Source organism: Alosa sapidissima, chromosome 2 (genome assembly GCF_018492685.1).
Source record: "Alosa sapidissima isolate fAloSap1 chromosome 2, fAloSap1.pri, whole genome shotgun sequence".
Taxonomy (NCBI): Eukaryota; Metazoa; Chordata; class Actinopteri; order Clupeiformes; family Clupeidae; genus Alosa; species Alosa sapidissima.
Genome location: NC_055958.1, coordinates 43,571,013 through 43,585,246, shown reverse-complemented (window position 1 = coordinate 43,585,246; position 14,234 = coordinate 43,571,013). Strand labels below are relative to the sequence as shown.

Sequence of the window (14,234 nt, the reverse complement as noted above, 5' to 3'; positions counted from 1 at the left end):
GGGCGGGGAGGAACGACTGGATTTCGCCTCTAGTCATGAATATTAATGACATGCTAATGAATTCACCTCTGATTGGCTAACAGTACTGTGACACTTCCTCCAGTGCGTCCTCATCCGATTCTGCCTGTGCTATGCTCCATATTCAACTTTACAGTGCTAAAACCTGGCTAAAACTCGAGTCAAAACTGTTGCAGAAAATGTCTTCGGAGATACAACTTCATGTGTTTGATCCTAGTATTCGAGTAGGAAGAAGAACCGCTTCCTGATCGTTTGTCGGTGAACGTTGGTTTAATAGAATGGTAACAATTGCCTGTCAGCTTAAAATTTCTCCTAAAAGAGGTAAACGTTTGTGACAATCGTCATCTTGCTTTCAAGTAATAAACAGTTGGAAACGTTTTAAAATAAAGACCTATTTCTTTACACAGTCAAAAGTCTTTGCAATCTTCCTAGTAGATATTTTATTTCACAACACAGGTAAGCACCCTAAATGCAGTTCAGCCACTGACCTAGCCTGCTAATGCTATCGGAATAGCTAGATAGTTATGGTTTGAATTCCATGATACTATCATTGAAAGACCACTTGGTCATAGCCCAATATATAGATAGATCTAAATGCAAACACGCCTACCTAGCTATATTTTGCTGGAATTGTACCAGAATGCCTACAGAAGCAGAGAATGTGTGCTACAAGACTTCTCCAGTAATGAGAACTATGGCTTTGATAGCCTGACATTGGCAGAGGTTAGCCTACTCAAGTTGTTTTCTGTCACGTATGACAGAAAAAGTAGCCTACTATAGGAATCTTATAGTATTTTGGGACTAAATATTACAGTAATCTTATAGGAATACTATAGTATTTGGACATACTATAGAAAAACTATAGCGGTTACAGGATATTATAGTTATTAGTAGTACTTCTACAGTATGTCCCAATTATTCCTATAAGATTACTATAATATTTTGTCCCAAATATTATAAGATTCCTATACTACTTTTTCGTAAGGGGATTGCTCATGTGGTTAGAAAAATGGGCAACACCAGTACCCCTGTTGTCTGTATGACCCTGTACCCAGGATTAGAACCAGTCTGCCTTAGCATAATGTACTCCCTTCAAAATGCACTAAACATTCGACTATGACGACTATGGCCCTCTGTGAGACAGAAGATATGAAAGGTAAGATAAACCTTTAGCTTAAAAGGGACAAAAACTGATGAAACTCCTAAAACAAATATACAAAACAGGTCAATTGTCTATAAACAACTTTATTATATTTACATACAGCAGTAGTACTCAAAGTGTGGTCCGCAAGCTCTCTCAAGTGTTCCACAAGTAGATGTGGTAAAATATAATAGATGAGTTGTTTGCAATATTGAACCAACTTGTATGTAAATCCAAACAGTTCTGCAACACTGATGTAACCTATGCCAGTTTAAATCATACGAATCCTCTGACACCATAAGCAAGGTGCAAAGACAATAAGCAAGGTGGTTCAGTAAGAAGGCCTATTGTGTAATATACTGTTGAAGTAGGTCTACTGTTTTTTTTTTTTTTTGCTAGGTGGTCCGTGAAACACTGACAAATAGTAATATTGCAGTCTATTAAAATAATGCAAACACAAAACAAGAACATCTAAACTATGCACAGAATTAACAATGTCTTCTTTTTGCCAGATGATGCAGACATCTGGCCTACAGATCCTTTGTAAGATAGTGCTGGGATTATTTAGGGAAAAAGGTCTGAGTTGTTGTTTCGGCTTGTATTGTCCTGGGGATCCGAAGGGACAACACACAAAACACATTCGTTGGCTGTGATGATTTTATAACATTGCTCTTTGATTGCGCTGGGCCATAGGTGGAGCCATCAGGTGTTATTGTGGAGATGTCGCTTTCATCCTCCTCCTCCTCTTGATCAACCCGAGGTCTTCTAGCTGGCCTTGGATGAACAGGCTTGATGGCAGTAGAGGTAGCAGGCCCCCATGCCCATGGTGTATCCGAAGTGCTTGTATCAATACTCATACTTTTCATGAAGTATTCTGTTTGGGTACCTAAAGTAAATAAATATGTATTACTGTCAAGTTACAAGATACTAATAGTACACAGGACATTCACTATCTCACAAAACTGTACTGGTACAATGGAAACAAAAATATTTTAGTGAATGTGGTAAGGTGTATGATGTACTAAGTAGCACACCCACAAGAAGACATTTGGTAATATCAATTCTATCTGTTATGCAATTCATGGGTTTCATCAGGTCCATTTACACAGGTGTATTAATCAAGCACCATGCAGTCTGCATTCATAATCGAGGTGCTTGATTTTATACACCTGTGGAAAGTGACCTGAAGAAACCCATGAATTGACTTTCCAAAACATTGACGAGCACATAAGAACCTGTATTAGCCTACTAGAAAAAGACTTCTAGAAACTAACTAGTACAACAATAAAAGTTAGATCACAAACCTCGTCCACCTCTCACCATACATTCACACACCATCTTAAGGACTGGCTTTTGAGCATACAAAAATGTGAGCACTTCTCATAATACATTAATGTTGGTCTGCCTCTATAGTTTAGCTGTCCTGTAACCCATGGTGTATGTATGATAGATAGATGGATAGGTGGTTACTTTATTGATCCCTTAAGGGTTGTTTGGCTGTATGGTTATATGTCTTATGTTTTAAATGTTTTATTGGAGCTAGTATTATGGCATTATGTTCTATTGCTGTATGTCAATTGCTATGTGATTTAATATGGGTTTTTTTTTAGCCACCATGTGCCTAGTATAACATCTTGCCAATGGACTACAGTTGAAAATTAGCCTGCTGGCTAACACTGGCACATTTACAGAAATGTTGATCAATGTGCACTGTCCTTTAAATAAATAAATGAAATGAAATGAACCTTTGCTTCTAACGTGATGACCTAATGTAGGCTAGAAAGCTGTGTAGCCTGACATGAGGATGTGCTCTGGAAGACATACACACTAAGTAAACAGCAAGTAATCAAACAAAACATCATTGTATGTCAATGTAATAATGACAAGAAGACATAAATTAGACTGAAGTGTAAATACCTGAGCTCTAGTGATAGCAACTTAGCCTAATAGTGCAGGGGTATTGTGTTTTTGATTTTCCCTGTTTAGACTAGAACAATACCCGTACTTAGTTGAGCATAAAATATTGTTGCTAATATTATTATTTGTGGTTTAACGCTTAGGTTAGAAGATTATAGGTTCAACAAGCTAAATCTCTGGGTGGTGTGGTCAGTTTCTTATGAGTGTAGCTACACCAGGCACGTAACTAAAGCATTCCGTTCGCGTTATGTACTGCAACAATTAGCTTCCAATAGGCCTAATCAATGGAAGTAGCTACACCTGGCGTGTTAGTGGCCTGTAGGCTACGTTCGGGAAAATAGACCATTCCTCTAATGGATTTTACCAGAGCCCTTCCTATTAGGCATTCTCTGATTTTACACGTCGCGAACAGAACACTTCAGTTACGTGCCTGGTGTAGCTTCCTGTAATATAGGCTAGCCTAAGCCTAGCTTGTACCCTTTTCATGCATGCTAACGTGAAGAATATGAACATGCTATTTTGTAACAGACGTTAGGTGGAAAAGTTTGTTTGTACTTACAGCCTGTGAGCTGGTGGTCGATCGTCATGACGGTACAGAACCAGGTTTTCAGAACATCGATGCAAAACCACTTTCTAAGGCAGTGAGTGTGGTCGAAATGATTGGAACACAGAACTAATGTTGCACTACTTCGGTGGTGGTGTTCCAACGATAAATCCCAACCATTTCTTCCTCAACTCATGTTTCTAAGGCAAGACATGCAACATTGATGTGTTATTGCCAAAACAATAAAACAGGCACGATTTTTTTTCCGCCATGTTGCCAACTTGCTGTTAGCTCCTACTAGCTGCAGAGAGACAATCCCTATAGCCGCAAAATCTTCCAGTCTTCCTGTAGGTGGTCACAAGCCAAGGTGGGCGAGGCCATGAATAGTCAGTTTCCCTTCGGCGTCACAGGGAAGGGCTCTTTCTGATTCGCTTGTTTTTCCGTGTATTTTCTTTCATTGGCTAATGTGGGCAATGGGGGTAGAAGATCATTTTCACGTGCAGCATGCATATGCAACTTGGAGTGAGCTATAGTATTTCAAAAGTAACAAGTATTAAACGGTTTCTCAGTGAATGTGACCTTTAATGAATGTGTAAAAGATGCCTGAAAGCAGGCTTTGCAACAATGGAATCAACTGTAAACAAGCTAACTGTCAATGTTGTCAACGCTGTTATAGGGCCAAAGAAAGTTGTAGCCTACAAGTTGGCTTCTTTTTAAACGGACCCGCTTGTTTCCTTTGCGTGTTAAAGGCATGACTATAGCCTATAGTGGCAACCGGGTGATAAGCGGGATAACGGCCTGCGAAGTGTCATACGAAATGAATGGTTGCAACTCACATCTGTTCTTTTTGGTGAAATGGTCCCACACACTACTTTTCTTTGCACACTTCATCCTGTCGTTTGCCCTGACTCTAACCTCGAGTGTTTTAGCCTGTAGCCTTTCATCCTGTCGTCTGCCCTGACTCTAACCTCGAGTGTTTTAGCCTGTAGCCTTTACTTTTCGCAAACCTTGTGAGTGCGCGAACCCAAACGCTGTGACCTTGCACCAAATGTTTTTATTGGTTTATTAAGAAGTCTACAAACAGGCCAGTTATGAAAAAATGAGTGTGAGGGATAATTTGTTCACTTCACACAAAACAATCTTGGAATGAGATGGCTAACTATAGTAGCATTTAGTCCACTGTCTATAATAGCCTAATTTAGAGATCACTTTTTTTTTTTAACCAACTACCGACAACTTTGATCGGTTAACGTTGATACGGTCAACCATCGGTCAAACGCTCATCGGTTAACATCCCTATCCCTAGCTAACTGTTTACTGCTAATGTAGCTATGCTCTCTCTCTAGCTAACTGTTTACTTCTAATGTAGCTATGCTCCCTAGCTAACTGTATACTGCTAATGTAGCTATGCTCCCTAGCTAACTGTTTACTACTAATGTAGCTATGCTCCCTAGCTAACTGTTTACTGCTAATGTAGCTAATTATTCATGTGCACGTCCAGAAGTGAGTGGTCATTGGCTGCAAGGTAATTCATTGTTCATGTGGATGTCCAGAAAACCATGAGGGGGCGCTAAATCTGCCAAAACGCCATTCTCCAGCCTAATGATAGGTCAGTCCAACAAATGCTCAGATGTTATGTCACAAGCCCAGTTACAACCCTAAGTTGCATTCATCCATTCTATCACTCCTGTGTGTCTATAAAAACATAATCACCTGGTTTAGAGGGGTAAACTGTGTGTGTGTGTGTGTGTGTGTGTGTACACACCTGGTTTAGAGGGGTGAGGTACACACCACATCCAGATTCCTTTGGTTTTGGACTCAATGGTGCTGCCCAGGGCAAACCCTGAGAGATCAACAGGAACTTCATTAGAGACCATGAGCTTCATGCCCCACCCCTCAACATCTCTCCACCAATCACACGCTCTGGTTAGCCCGCCCATTACATCTCCACCAATCACACGCTCTGATTACCCCGCCCACTACACCTCCACCAATCACACGCTTTGGTTAGGCTGCCCACTACATCTCCACCAATCACACACACTGCTTTGTCTGCTGTGGCTCTGACCTGTGTGTTTGCCGGCCAGCCGGTTCATGAGGTAGGACTTGCCCGTGCGGTAGAGCCCCACCACGGCCACCACCACCACCGGCTGCTGGATCTGCTCCAGGATCTGCAGCGCCTCCTGCTGGACACGCATGTGCCCGTCAGGCCCGTTATCAACCAGACACACCGGGGCCTGCATGGAGAGAGCCATCTGGGGGGACGCGCGCACACACACACACACACACACACACACACACACACACACACACAGACCACTTTTACACACATCACACAGAGCACATTTAAACACACACACACACCCACAAACACAAACACAAACACACACACTAGCAACATGTCTCTGTCTCAATGGACCCACCACTCCTCAGCACACACATTTAATCCAAACATTCACAAGGACTGTTTTTGCTATTAAATCCGGTTAGCATGATTAGCACGCTGCGCACATTTGTTCAAAACGTTGCATTATGACTGCTTAGTTCTTATCATCTTAATCCCCATGGAAACGGAAAAGTCTTTTCCCATACTCAAAAGGGCCTGTCCCAAGGAACACACCTGGGAGAGCAGTCCAAGCATCCCTATGATAAACTAGCCAATTAGGCTACCTGGGAAACACACCTGGGAGAGCGGTCCAAGCATCCCTATGATAAACTAGCCAATTAGGCTAGGCCTACTTTGTTTACAAATATTTTTAGGCTTCAACTAGTACTAACTTATACATAGTACACAAATGTTTATTTTAATGGCACAAATTAAACGTAGCACAAACCATTGAGACTATTTTGAGGAGATTTGGCCATTGAATGGGGGCTGGGTGAGGTCACACATGTAACCAATAAAGTGGAATAGCTTAATAACTTAAAAAAACGTTTCTTAACGGCACAAATCAGCACAAACGTAGCACAAACGATCAAGACTCTTGTGGAAATTTGGACAAATATGGGAGGCTGAGTGACGTCACTGGCCAGAAAATGTAGTTTAATTGTCTAAAACCCTTAACAGTACAAACAATATTTTTTACGGCACAAACGTAGCACAAACAAATAGCAGTGTTTTTATTTTTATTTTTGGATGACATGGCCTACTCCTACTTCAGAACAGCTGTAGGCTATGTAGCCTACCGTCGTCACACTATCTGGCAAAATATGCTTTGGTCACCACTATCTATTTATACTGTAGCCTATATAGAGCAGAAACAACAGAACTTGGTTTAAGCAGTGACGAGAAATCTCATGCAAAGTGTCAGCCCCTAAGAATGTGCCCATTGCTCAAATTTATGGTCGTTTAATGTTGAAACGTACCTTAATGATACACCACAATTTATAAAGGAACAAAGTTTAAGGGTGCTTTAAGCGATGCCACACGTTTTTTAGGCTAAAATATTTTATGTCACTTAGGCTACTGCAAACAGCCCCTAACCGACCGCTAGCTGTCTGTGTCCTGAATACACTGTAAAGAAACGCGATCTCTGTGGACAGCCCAGGCTCCAAAAACGGCAGCAAAAATAACCTGGGCAAACCTAGCCCATAAAAACATAACAAACTGTTCCAGCAAATCACAGACAAGATGCGCGTTTAGGAGAGTTTCAATTGCATGGGAGCAGCACGGGAGGGAGGGGAAGGAAGTAGCGAGCTAGCTCTCTGTTTTGTTTGAAAGTCAACAGAAGTGACATTACCCAGCATCGCTTAGAGCACCTTTAAAAAGAAAAACAATATATCTACAATATATCCAATAGATATATCTAATCTAATGTATTACACAAATAATCCATTAGGGTTTTATCAGGTCCTTTTCCACAGGTATATACAGTAAAATCAAGCACCTAGATTATGAATGCAGACTGCAGGGTGCCTGATTAAAGGTGTGATTTGTAGGATTGTTACCAAACGTTCTGTAGGCCAAAATCAAAACACTGGTGAACGTTCTCAAGACTACCAGACGCGAGCCTCTTCTGGGTTGCCAGATGTAATGAAGACTTAGCTAACGTTAGTTGACCTGCAGCTGCTTTAACGTTTCTCCAACCATGACCCAGCTACACATTACAGAAACAGGGAAAACAAAACATACCTCTCTAACCAACGTAACATATTTAGCTGAAGTTAGCGATGCAGATGAAGTTTAGCCTAGGCTACCTGTTGTGGAGAAATATGGCCAGCTCTGCATCAGATTTGATATTCTTTGTTTGACGAAGACGTCACCATCTCAGGAAGCTCCTCCGATGTCCACTTAATTTGTTTCTTGTTTTAATTTTGGAAATTTGCCTGCCTCTCGTAGGCGTTCATGACTACAACTGACAGCTGTTGACAGTTGGCCTTTGCTAATTTGGCAACCCAAATAGGAGGACACGCTAGCCCATTATTAATACGCTATTTGTCGTGGAAAAACTATCCACTTTCCCGAACCTCCAATCCAACTAGCACTCTGATGTCAAAGACCCGAAGGAGAACACCAAGACGAGAGAAGCTGAAGACTGTTGAACCTTTATTCACCGTATTGCAGTGATAATACAATCCAAACAGCGTCAGGACTGAACCTTCAGGCAATAGAGTGATGAGTGGCAGCTGCTACCCCGATGAGATCTGATCTGAGTGTGCCTGAGCTCTTTCTTTTATGCTCTCAGGGGCCCGAGGGGCGTTCCTATCCTCAGGAACGTCCCCAGGCCCTTTTTAGCCAATCAGAACGTTTTGGGACTTGAGATATTGGTGGAAAACCCTTCTCATCTAAACATTAAAAAATGTGTGTTACTAGGCAGAATATATGTGACCAGATCCTATGTGTAATCTGTTGCCAGGCAGAGTATGCGTTTGTTTTGGTTCTATGTGTACTTTCACTTTTGGTTCTGCCTCCTTTTCTTGTAAACCCCTCCACTTCTTCTCAGCCCTGTTTGGTTTTACTTTCACTGCCATTCCTCCTCAGTTTCACTCTTAGTCTCTGACCGCTCAGTCTCATGACTTCCAGTAAATGTTGCATAACAGTTGCATAAACAATATCCTTATATAAGATGGAATGTTTCTAATAAACCAGCATGCTTCTAATAAACCAGTATGCACACACACAAGTTATTATGTCTAGATAAAATCACCACATATTCACACATATCCTTACTCTCTGACAACATATGGTGATCATTTTTGGAATGGCTAGGCTACAGTTTATTTTCCATTATTTCCTACATACTGGACCTTTAACACACCTGTGGAAAGCCATGGGACCTGATGAAACCCATGAATATATTGTACCAAGATGTTGCTTATTATTATATGAAACCCATGAATATATGCTACTGGAAGAAACTGGAATCCATGCATTTCCACTGAATTATTTTTGGAATCTGATCCCTTATCATACCTGTTCATTCTTACTCGTTGCTCGAATTATCGCGACTAAATTCAAGATGGCTGCAAACGCTAAACTTCGTGAAGATACTGTCTGTATAAATCGTCTTGTAAGTAAACTACCAGTGCTTTTTCAAAGTTCTCAATGTCTCGTTTTAAATGTCAGGGCCCTCGGAAGTCTACCAATGAAGTGTGGAGATACATTGAGCCTCGTAAATGGGTGTAAAACAGTGATTTATTTGCATGGCTAGCCCGATGCCGAAGCACCACTATTGAAAAAGCTGTTGGTAGCATCGGCTAACTAGCGCCAGATTTTGGAGTGCAGGGGACAAGCCGAGATGGGCTATGAGACATACGTTCACACTCGGTATCATGTTTCAATACACTTTAGGTCAATATCACACCGCAATTCTCCTTTAATGTAGCCTAACTTATTTAACCGTCCAGAAACCAAATAAAATCATTCATATGCATACAATCCCCAATATGCGTGAATTAGGCCATTAGAAGAAGGCCATCTTACGAGCCTTTCGTTGTGCAAAATCGTCAACGATGTTCCCAATATTTAATGCTCTGGCTCTCGTATTTTCAATGGACAGGATAGCCTCTCCTGCCCCATGCTGCTCCTTAGGTAGGTCTTAATAAGTTTGAGTTTGGAAAAAGATCGCTCAGCTGTTGCCACAGTCACAGGCAATGTCAGAAACAACATGAGAGCAGTAAACACTTCCCCGATTGTGGATGTTACACTGTCATAATCTACCACCAGCATTTTGGCAAGTTGAAAAATAGATGACTTCTGTGAAATCTCTGCTTTAAAGCAAGACCTGAATAAGAGGAGTTGTGTTGGGAATGTCGGTGCAATGTCCCTGCTATAATGGTCTGACAAACGTCTTGCCTTTTCAAGCAGTTCATCATCACCTGCAAGTTGAAGGGTCATACGTAAAGACTCAAACACATGACAAGTTTCCCGCATACTTGCAAATCTTTGGGAGAGCTGACTGATTATGATGTCCAGAGTTGCATTAAATACCCCGGGAGGTCACGGGCCCTGGTGCGACTGCACTTGCTGCACATAGTTACGCCACTGAATAAGGCAGTTTAAACCTAGTGTCTACGTTTTACATGATTCGTTTAGTTGACACATTTATCCAAAGTGACTATCAAATGAGGAGGACTTACGTTGAATAATCGGCGGCATTAGGCTACTGTAGATTAATTTGGACTAGGCTATCCAATAGGCTACAAAACCAAGAGCGTATAGACAACTGCACTGTTTGGTTAGGTTAACTTACCCGAGTTACCCGGTTTTAACCAAACGGCACAGTGGACGAAGCACACAAGCAGTCACAGTGCAGTTCGAACTCGCTATCTTCGTCTTCCTCCTTGTGTTGTATGAAGGTTGGCAAACACTCGTTATTTTGCTAAGGAGACAAGCTCAAACTATTACATTAACACATCTGACTTCAGCCAATACGAGAGCTCAGTGTGTCTTTAGGTTATCTATCTTAATATGGGAGAAGAGTGCAGGGTACAGTGTTACACGAACACACTTCACTTCTCGGAAATCACTGTCGTGCCGGTTATACTTTCAGTTTCAGCCAGCAGCGCCTGGTCTTGCTTGTTGGCAGCCCTACGCGGTCACTGTCGGGAAACTATTGTGTTGCTTAAGCCATCTTTGTTTTGTTTCAACCACTGCTTTTCTATGTCCGACAAGTTTACAATAAAGTCACCGGACTGTTTTCTATGGATTCTCTACCCTCAGACAAAACATATGCAGAATACTACTGTCTTCAACTTTGGCCTACATTTTCAAACATAACAAGTTACATAATTATAAATACCTTCTTACAGTATATACTATGTTTATTTATATAGCGCATTTCATAGACAGAGGTCATTCAATTTGCTATAAACAAAAGCAAGTACAGCAATAGCAAATAAAAGCATAGAAGGCCAAGCAACAGTTTAAAAAGTCAAGATCAGAATAAAGAAGAAAACAAAACACACAAGGTGGAATCATTTAAGAATAAATAATAGACTGTAATAATAAAGACAGATTCAGAATGTTTAACCCAGTGCAGTTAGCAGAAGGAATTTGAGAACAGTTTGGTCTTAAAGGAGAATTCCGGTGTGAAAATAAATCACTGATGACTGATTTTTCACTATGACTATGAGGGCAGCGGAAAGTGAAAAGTAAAGGGCTGCGATCGCACAGTCCAACTTTTACAAATAAGAATCCCGATTACCACTCCGCTGCTGTCTGGGGCTTTTGCCAAATGCACGAAATACAAGCCTACAGTGATAGACGGAGATCTTCTGATCCTATAACTATAAGGAAAGAAGAGCTAGAATTTCCTAGTCGTAACTATAATAATTCATTAGTACAATTTTCTACTAAAGCATTACATATTTTACGTTCAATGTAGGCTATAGTGTGAGACATGTAATAAAAGACAATTACGCAGAGGCTACATGTCACAACCAGTGATTATTTGAACAAGACGGTAGTTTCAGTCCTTTATTTTTTGCACTCTCTGACTGACAGCCTTTAATGTAGCCTACATATGCATCAGTTCCAGGCTCAATTTAATTTCCAGGCAAAGGTGTCTTATGTGTTACAGCAGGAATTAGTGCCTGGCATGCGGGGGCGTGACATCACGATGGTTGCTTCCCATCGTGATGTATGTCAACCATCACCATGGACGATGATATCGTCTATTGGCACAACCCTACCACCCTCACTGGACCAATTCGCCATCAGAACAGGAGCACAGGGGACGCCATCTCTACACCACTCCACTCTGCCCTGTCTCACCTGGACAACAGCAACACCTGTGTGAGAATGCTGTTCATTGACTTCAGTTCAGCATTCAACACCATCATCCCCTCCAAACTGAACATCAAACTCAGTGAACTGGGCATCAATACCTCCCTCTGTAACTGGATTCTGCACTTCCTAACCAACAGACCTCAGTCTGTTAGATAATCACACCTCCTCAACCATCACCCTGAACACCGGCGTACCACAGGGATGTGTGCTGAGCCCTCTCCTTTACTCCCTCTTCACCTACGACTGCACACCTCTACATGGCTCTAACACCATTGTCAAGTTTGCAGATGACACTACGGTGATTGGTCTCATCAGGAACAGCGATGAGACGGCCTACAGGGAGGAGGTCCAGCACCTAACATCGTGGTGCACTGACAACAACCTCCCTCGCAACACCAAAACCAAAGAGCTCATTGTGGACTTCAGGAAGTCTGAAGCCTGCATACACACCCCTAGCCTGACGTAGTCATACTCAATTCTAGTAAGCTGGGAAAGGCTGTCGCAAATCCATCGAACAGGTGGTCAATCAGAGATTTCAAACGAACAGGGGAACATGTCGCAATGCAACAGCGCTGTTTTCCCTTGATGAAAGTGAAACCACAAGTTTTCCCACATCTCAACTTTGGCCAAAGTTTTCAGAAATAATCGTTTTCAGTGATAAAACCTCATTAACTAATATGCATTTTCCATATGGGGTCTTAAAAGCCATGTATCCTTCTAGCCACAGCGTTTTTGTTTCAAACATAAGCCTAATCTAAGCGTGCTCAGATGACGTGATAGACCAGGCGCTGTTGCTCACCTGTCCATCATCGTAAAGCCCGATTTGATTGGTCCGCCCGATCTAGGGCGAGCATACTTGCTCCACAATGGAGCAATGCCAGACCGAACTTCCCGACCTCAAATGTTATGGGCGGGACTAAGTTCGGCATGGCACCCAGGCTAACACACCCCCATTGTCATTAACGAAACTGAGGTGGAGTGTGTCACCAGCTTCAAGTTTCTGTGTCCACATCTCTGAGGATCTGTCCTGGAGTTTGGTATGGCAACTGCTCTACCCATGACTGGAAAGCACTGCAGAGGGTGGGGAAAACATCGAGGCCATCCAGAGCTAACGATGCTTGCGTAAGGCGCGTAGTATCAAAGACTGTTCTCACCCCAACCACAGACTGTTCACCCCAGTCCCCTCAGGAAGGCGTTACAGGTCTCTCCGCACCCGAACCAGCATGTTCAGAGGAAGCTTCTTCCCTGCGGCCACACCCTACTGAACTCTGTGCATCCCGGTGACAACCAATAAACTAACTTTTCATCAAGCAGTGCATCCCGGTGACAACCAATAAACTAACTTTTCATCAAGCAGTGCATCCCCGGTGAGAACTGTCAGGGAATTTACCTCAACATATTAGACACAAGAACCACAACACGTAGTATTGGTTTGCTCACAGACTCTCGGCGCCACGAGGAGAGAGTGCTAGTGAAAGGTTTGAAACCCCTCACCATCAGTCTCCGAACCTGCAGCCCAAAAGCAGTGTCTTTTATTGTACAGATACACAAAGAAACAGGATGCCAGACCTCTGTCTCCTTCAGAGTGACTTTCCTCAAAACCTACGCACAGACACACTCAGATGTGGGGGGCCTTTTCCTGTGTGTCCCAACTCGAACTCTGTGTCCTTGAGACTCAGCATAATATTTTTGATCACAGAGATTAATTATATATCTGTTTACACAGGTGTTTTATACAATGATAATAATCATTCCTTTACAAGAACCAATAAACTAACTTTTCATCAAGCGTTTCCAGCCCCTCTCTGTTTCAACTGAGATTTGAGAAGCGGGATGATGTGGAGCCGGCAACCCTCTCCCTCCTACATGGCTGTTCTCCATCATTGACAATAGGGATCGACCGATATGGTTTTTTCAGGGCCGATACCGATATCAATTATTACCAAAACAGGAGGCCGATAACCGATATGTAAAACCGATATGTCAGTTGTCAAAAAGGGGGGTAGATAGTAAAGGCTATATGCTGAAAAAAATTCATTCAAAATCATTTAGTTATGCAAACTTTTCTTTCTTCTTTTGATACACAATTGTCTATCAACTTGCATCACTTTGCAAGTGTAAATCCTGTGTATCATGTTAATCCAACAGCTGAGTGATAGCAATTATTTTCATAGAGTAGGCCTGCACAATGGGCTATGTGCTTGTTAAGGGACCTGTCACAAAGAGGATGCTTTGCCATCGTGTGTGTGAGTGCACGAGAGAGGGAGAGGAAGAGGTGCATGTGTGATGGCAAGTGTTACGGTTGAATAGTTTAACAAAACAGTTTTAAAATAGTTCTTAGGCTATTTAAGCATGCAATTTGTGTCCATGTGTAGGCTATAAGC

At 42.1% G+C, this 14,234-nt stretch overlaps 1 protein-coding gene across 9 annotated transcripts in view; it reads right to left on the bottom strand.

The window, feature by feature from the left end:
* LOC121703871 (guanylate-binding protein 1-like) overlaps positions 1-14,234 on the bottom strand; it is a 127,053-nt gene that overhangs the window by 43,717 nt on the left and 69,102 nt on the right. For 3 of the 9 annotated variants that reach the window (XM_042084309.1, XM_042084306.1, XM_042084314.1), the window contains exons 3-4: positions 5,689-5,875; positions 5,386-5,463 (exon numbers count right to left, since the gene is read on the bottom strand). The exons of 5 other annotated variants lie outside the window; for them this stretch is intronic. In XM_042084309.1, the coding sequence (XP_041940243.1) occupies positions 5,386-5,463; positions 5,689-5,875 (265 nt within the window). Of the gene's footprint in view, positions 1-5,385; positions 5,464-5,688; positions 5,876-10,312; positions 10,632-14,234 lie in introns of those variants that run through there. One more of the 9 variants, XM_042084310.1, reaches the window with a different exon arrangement.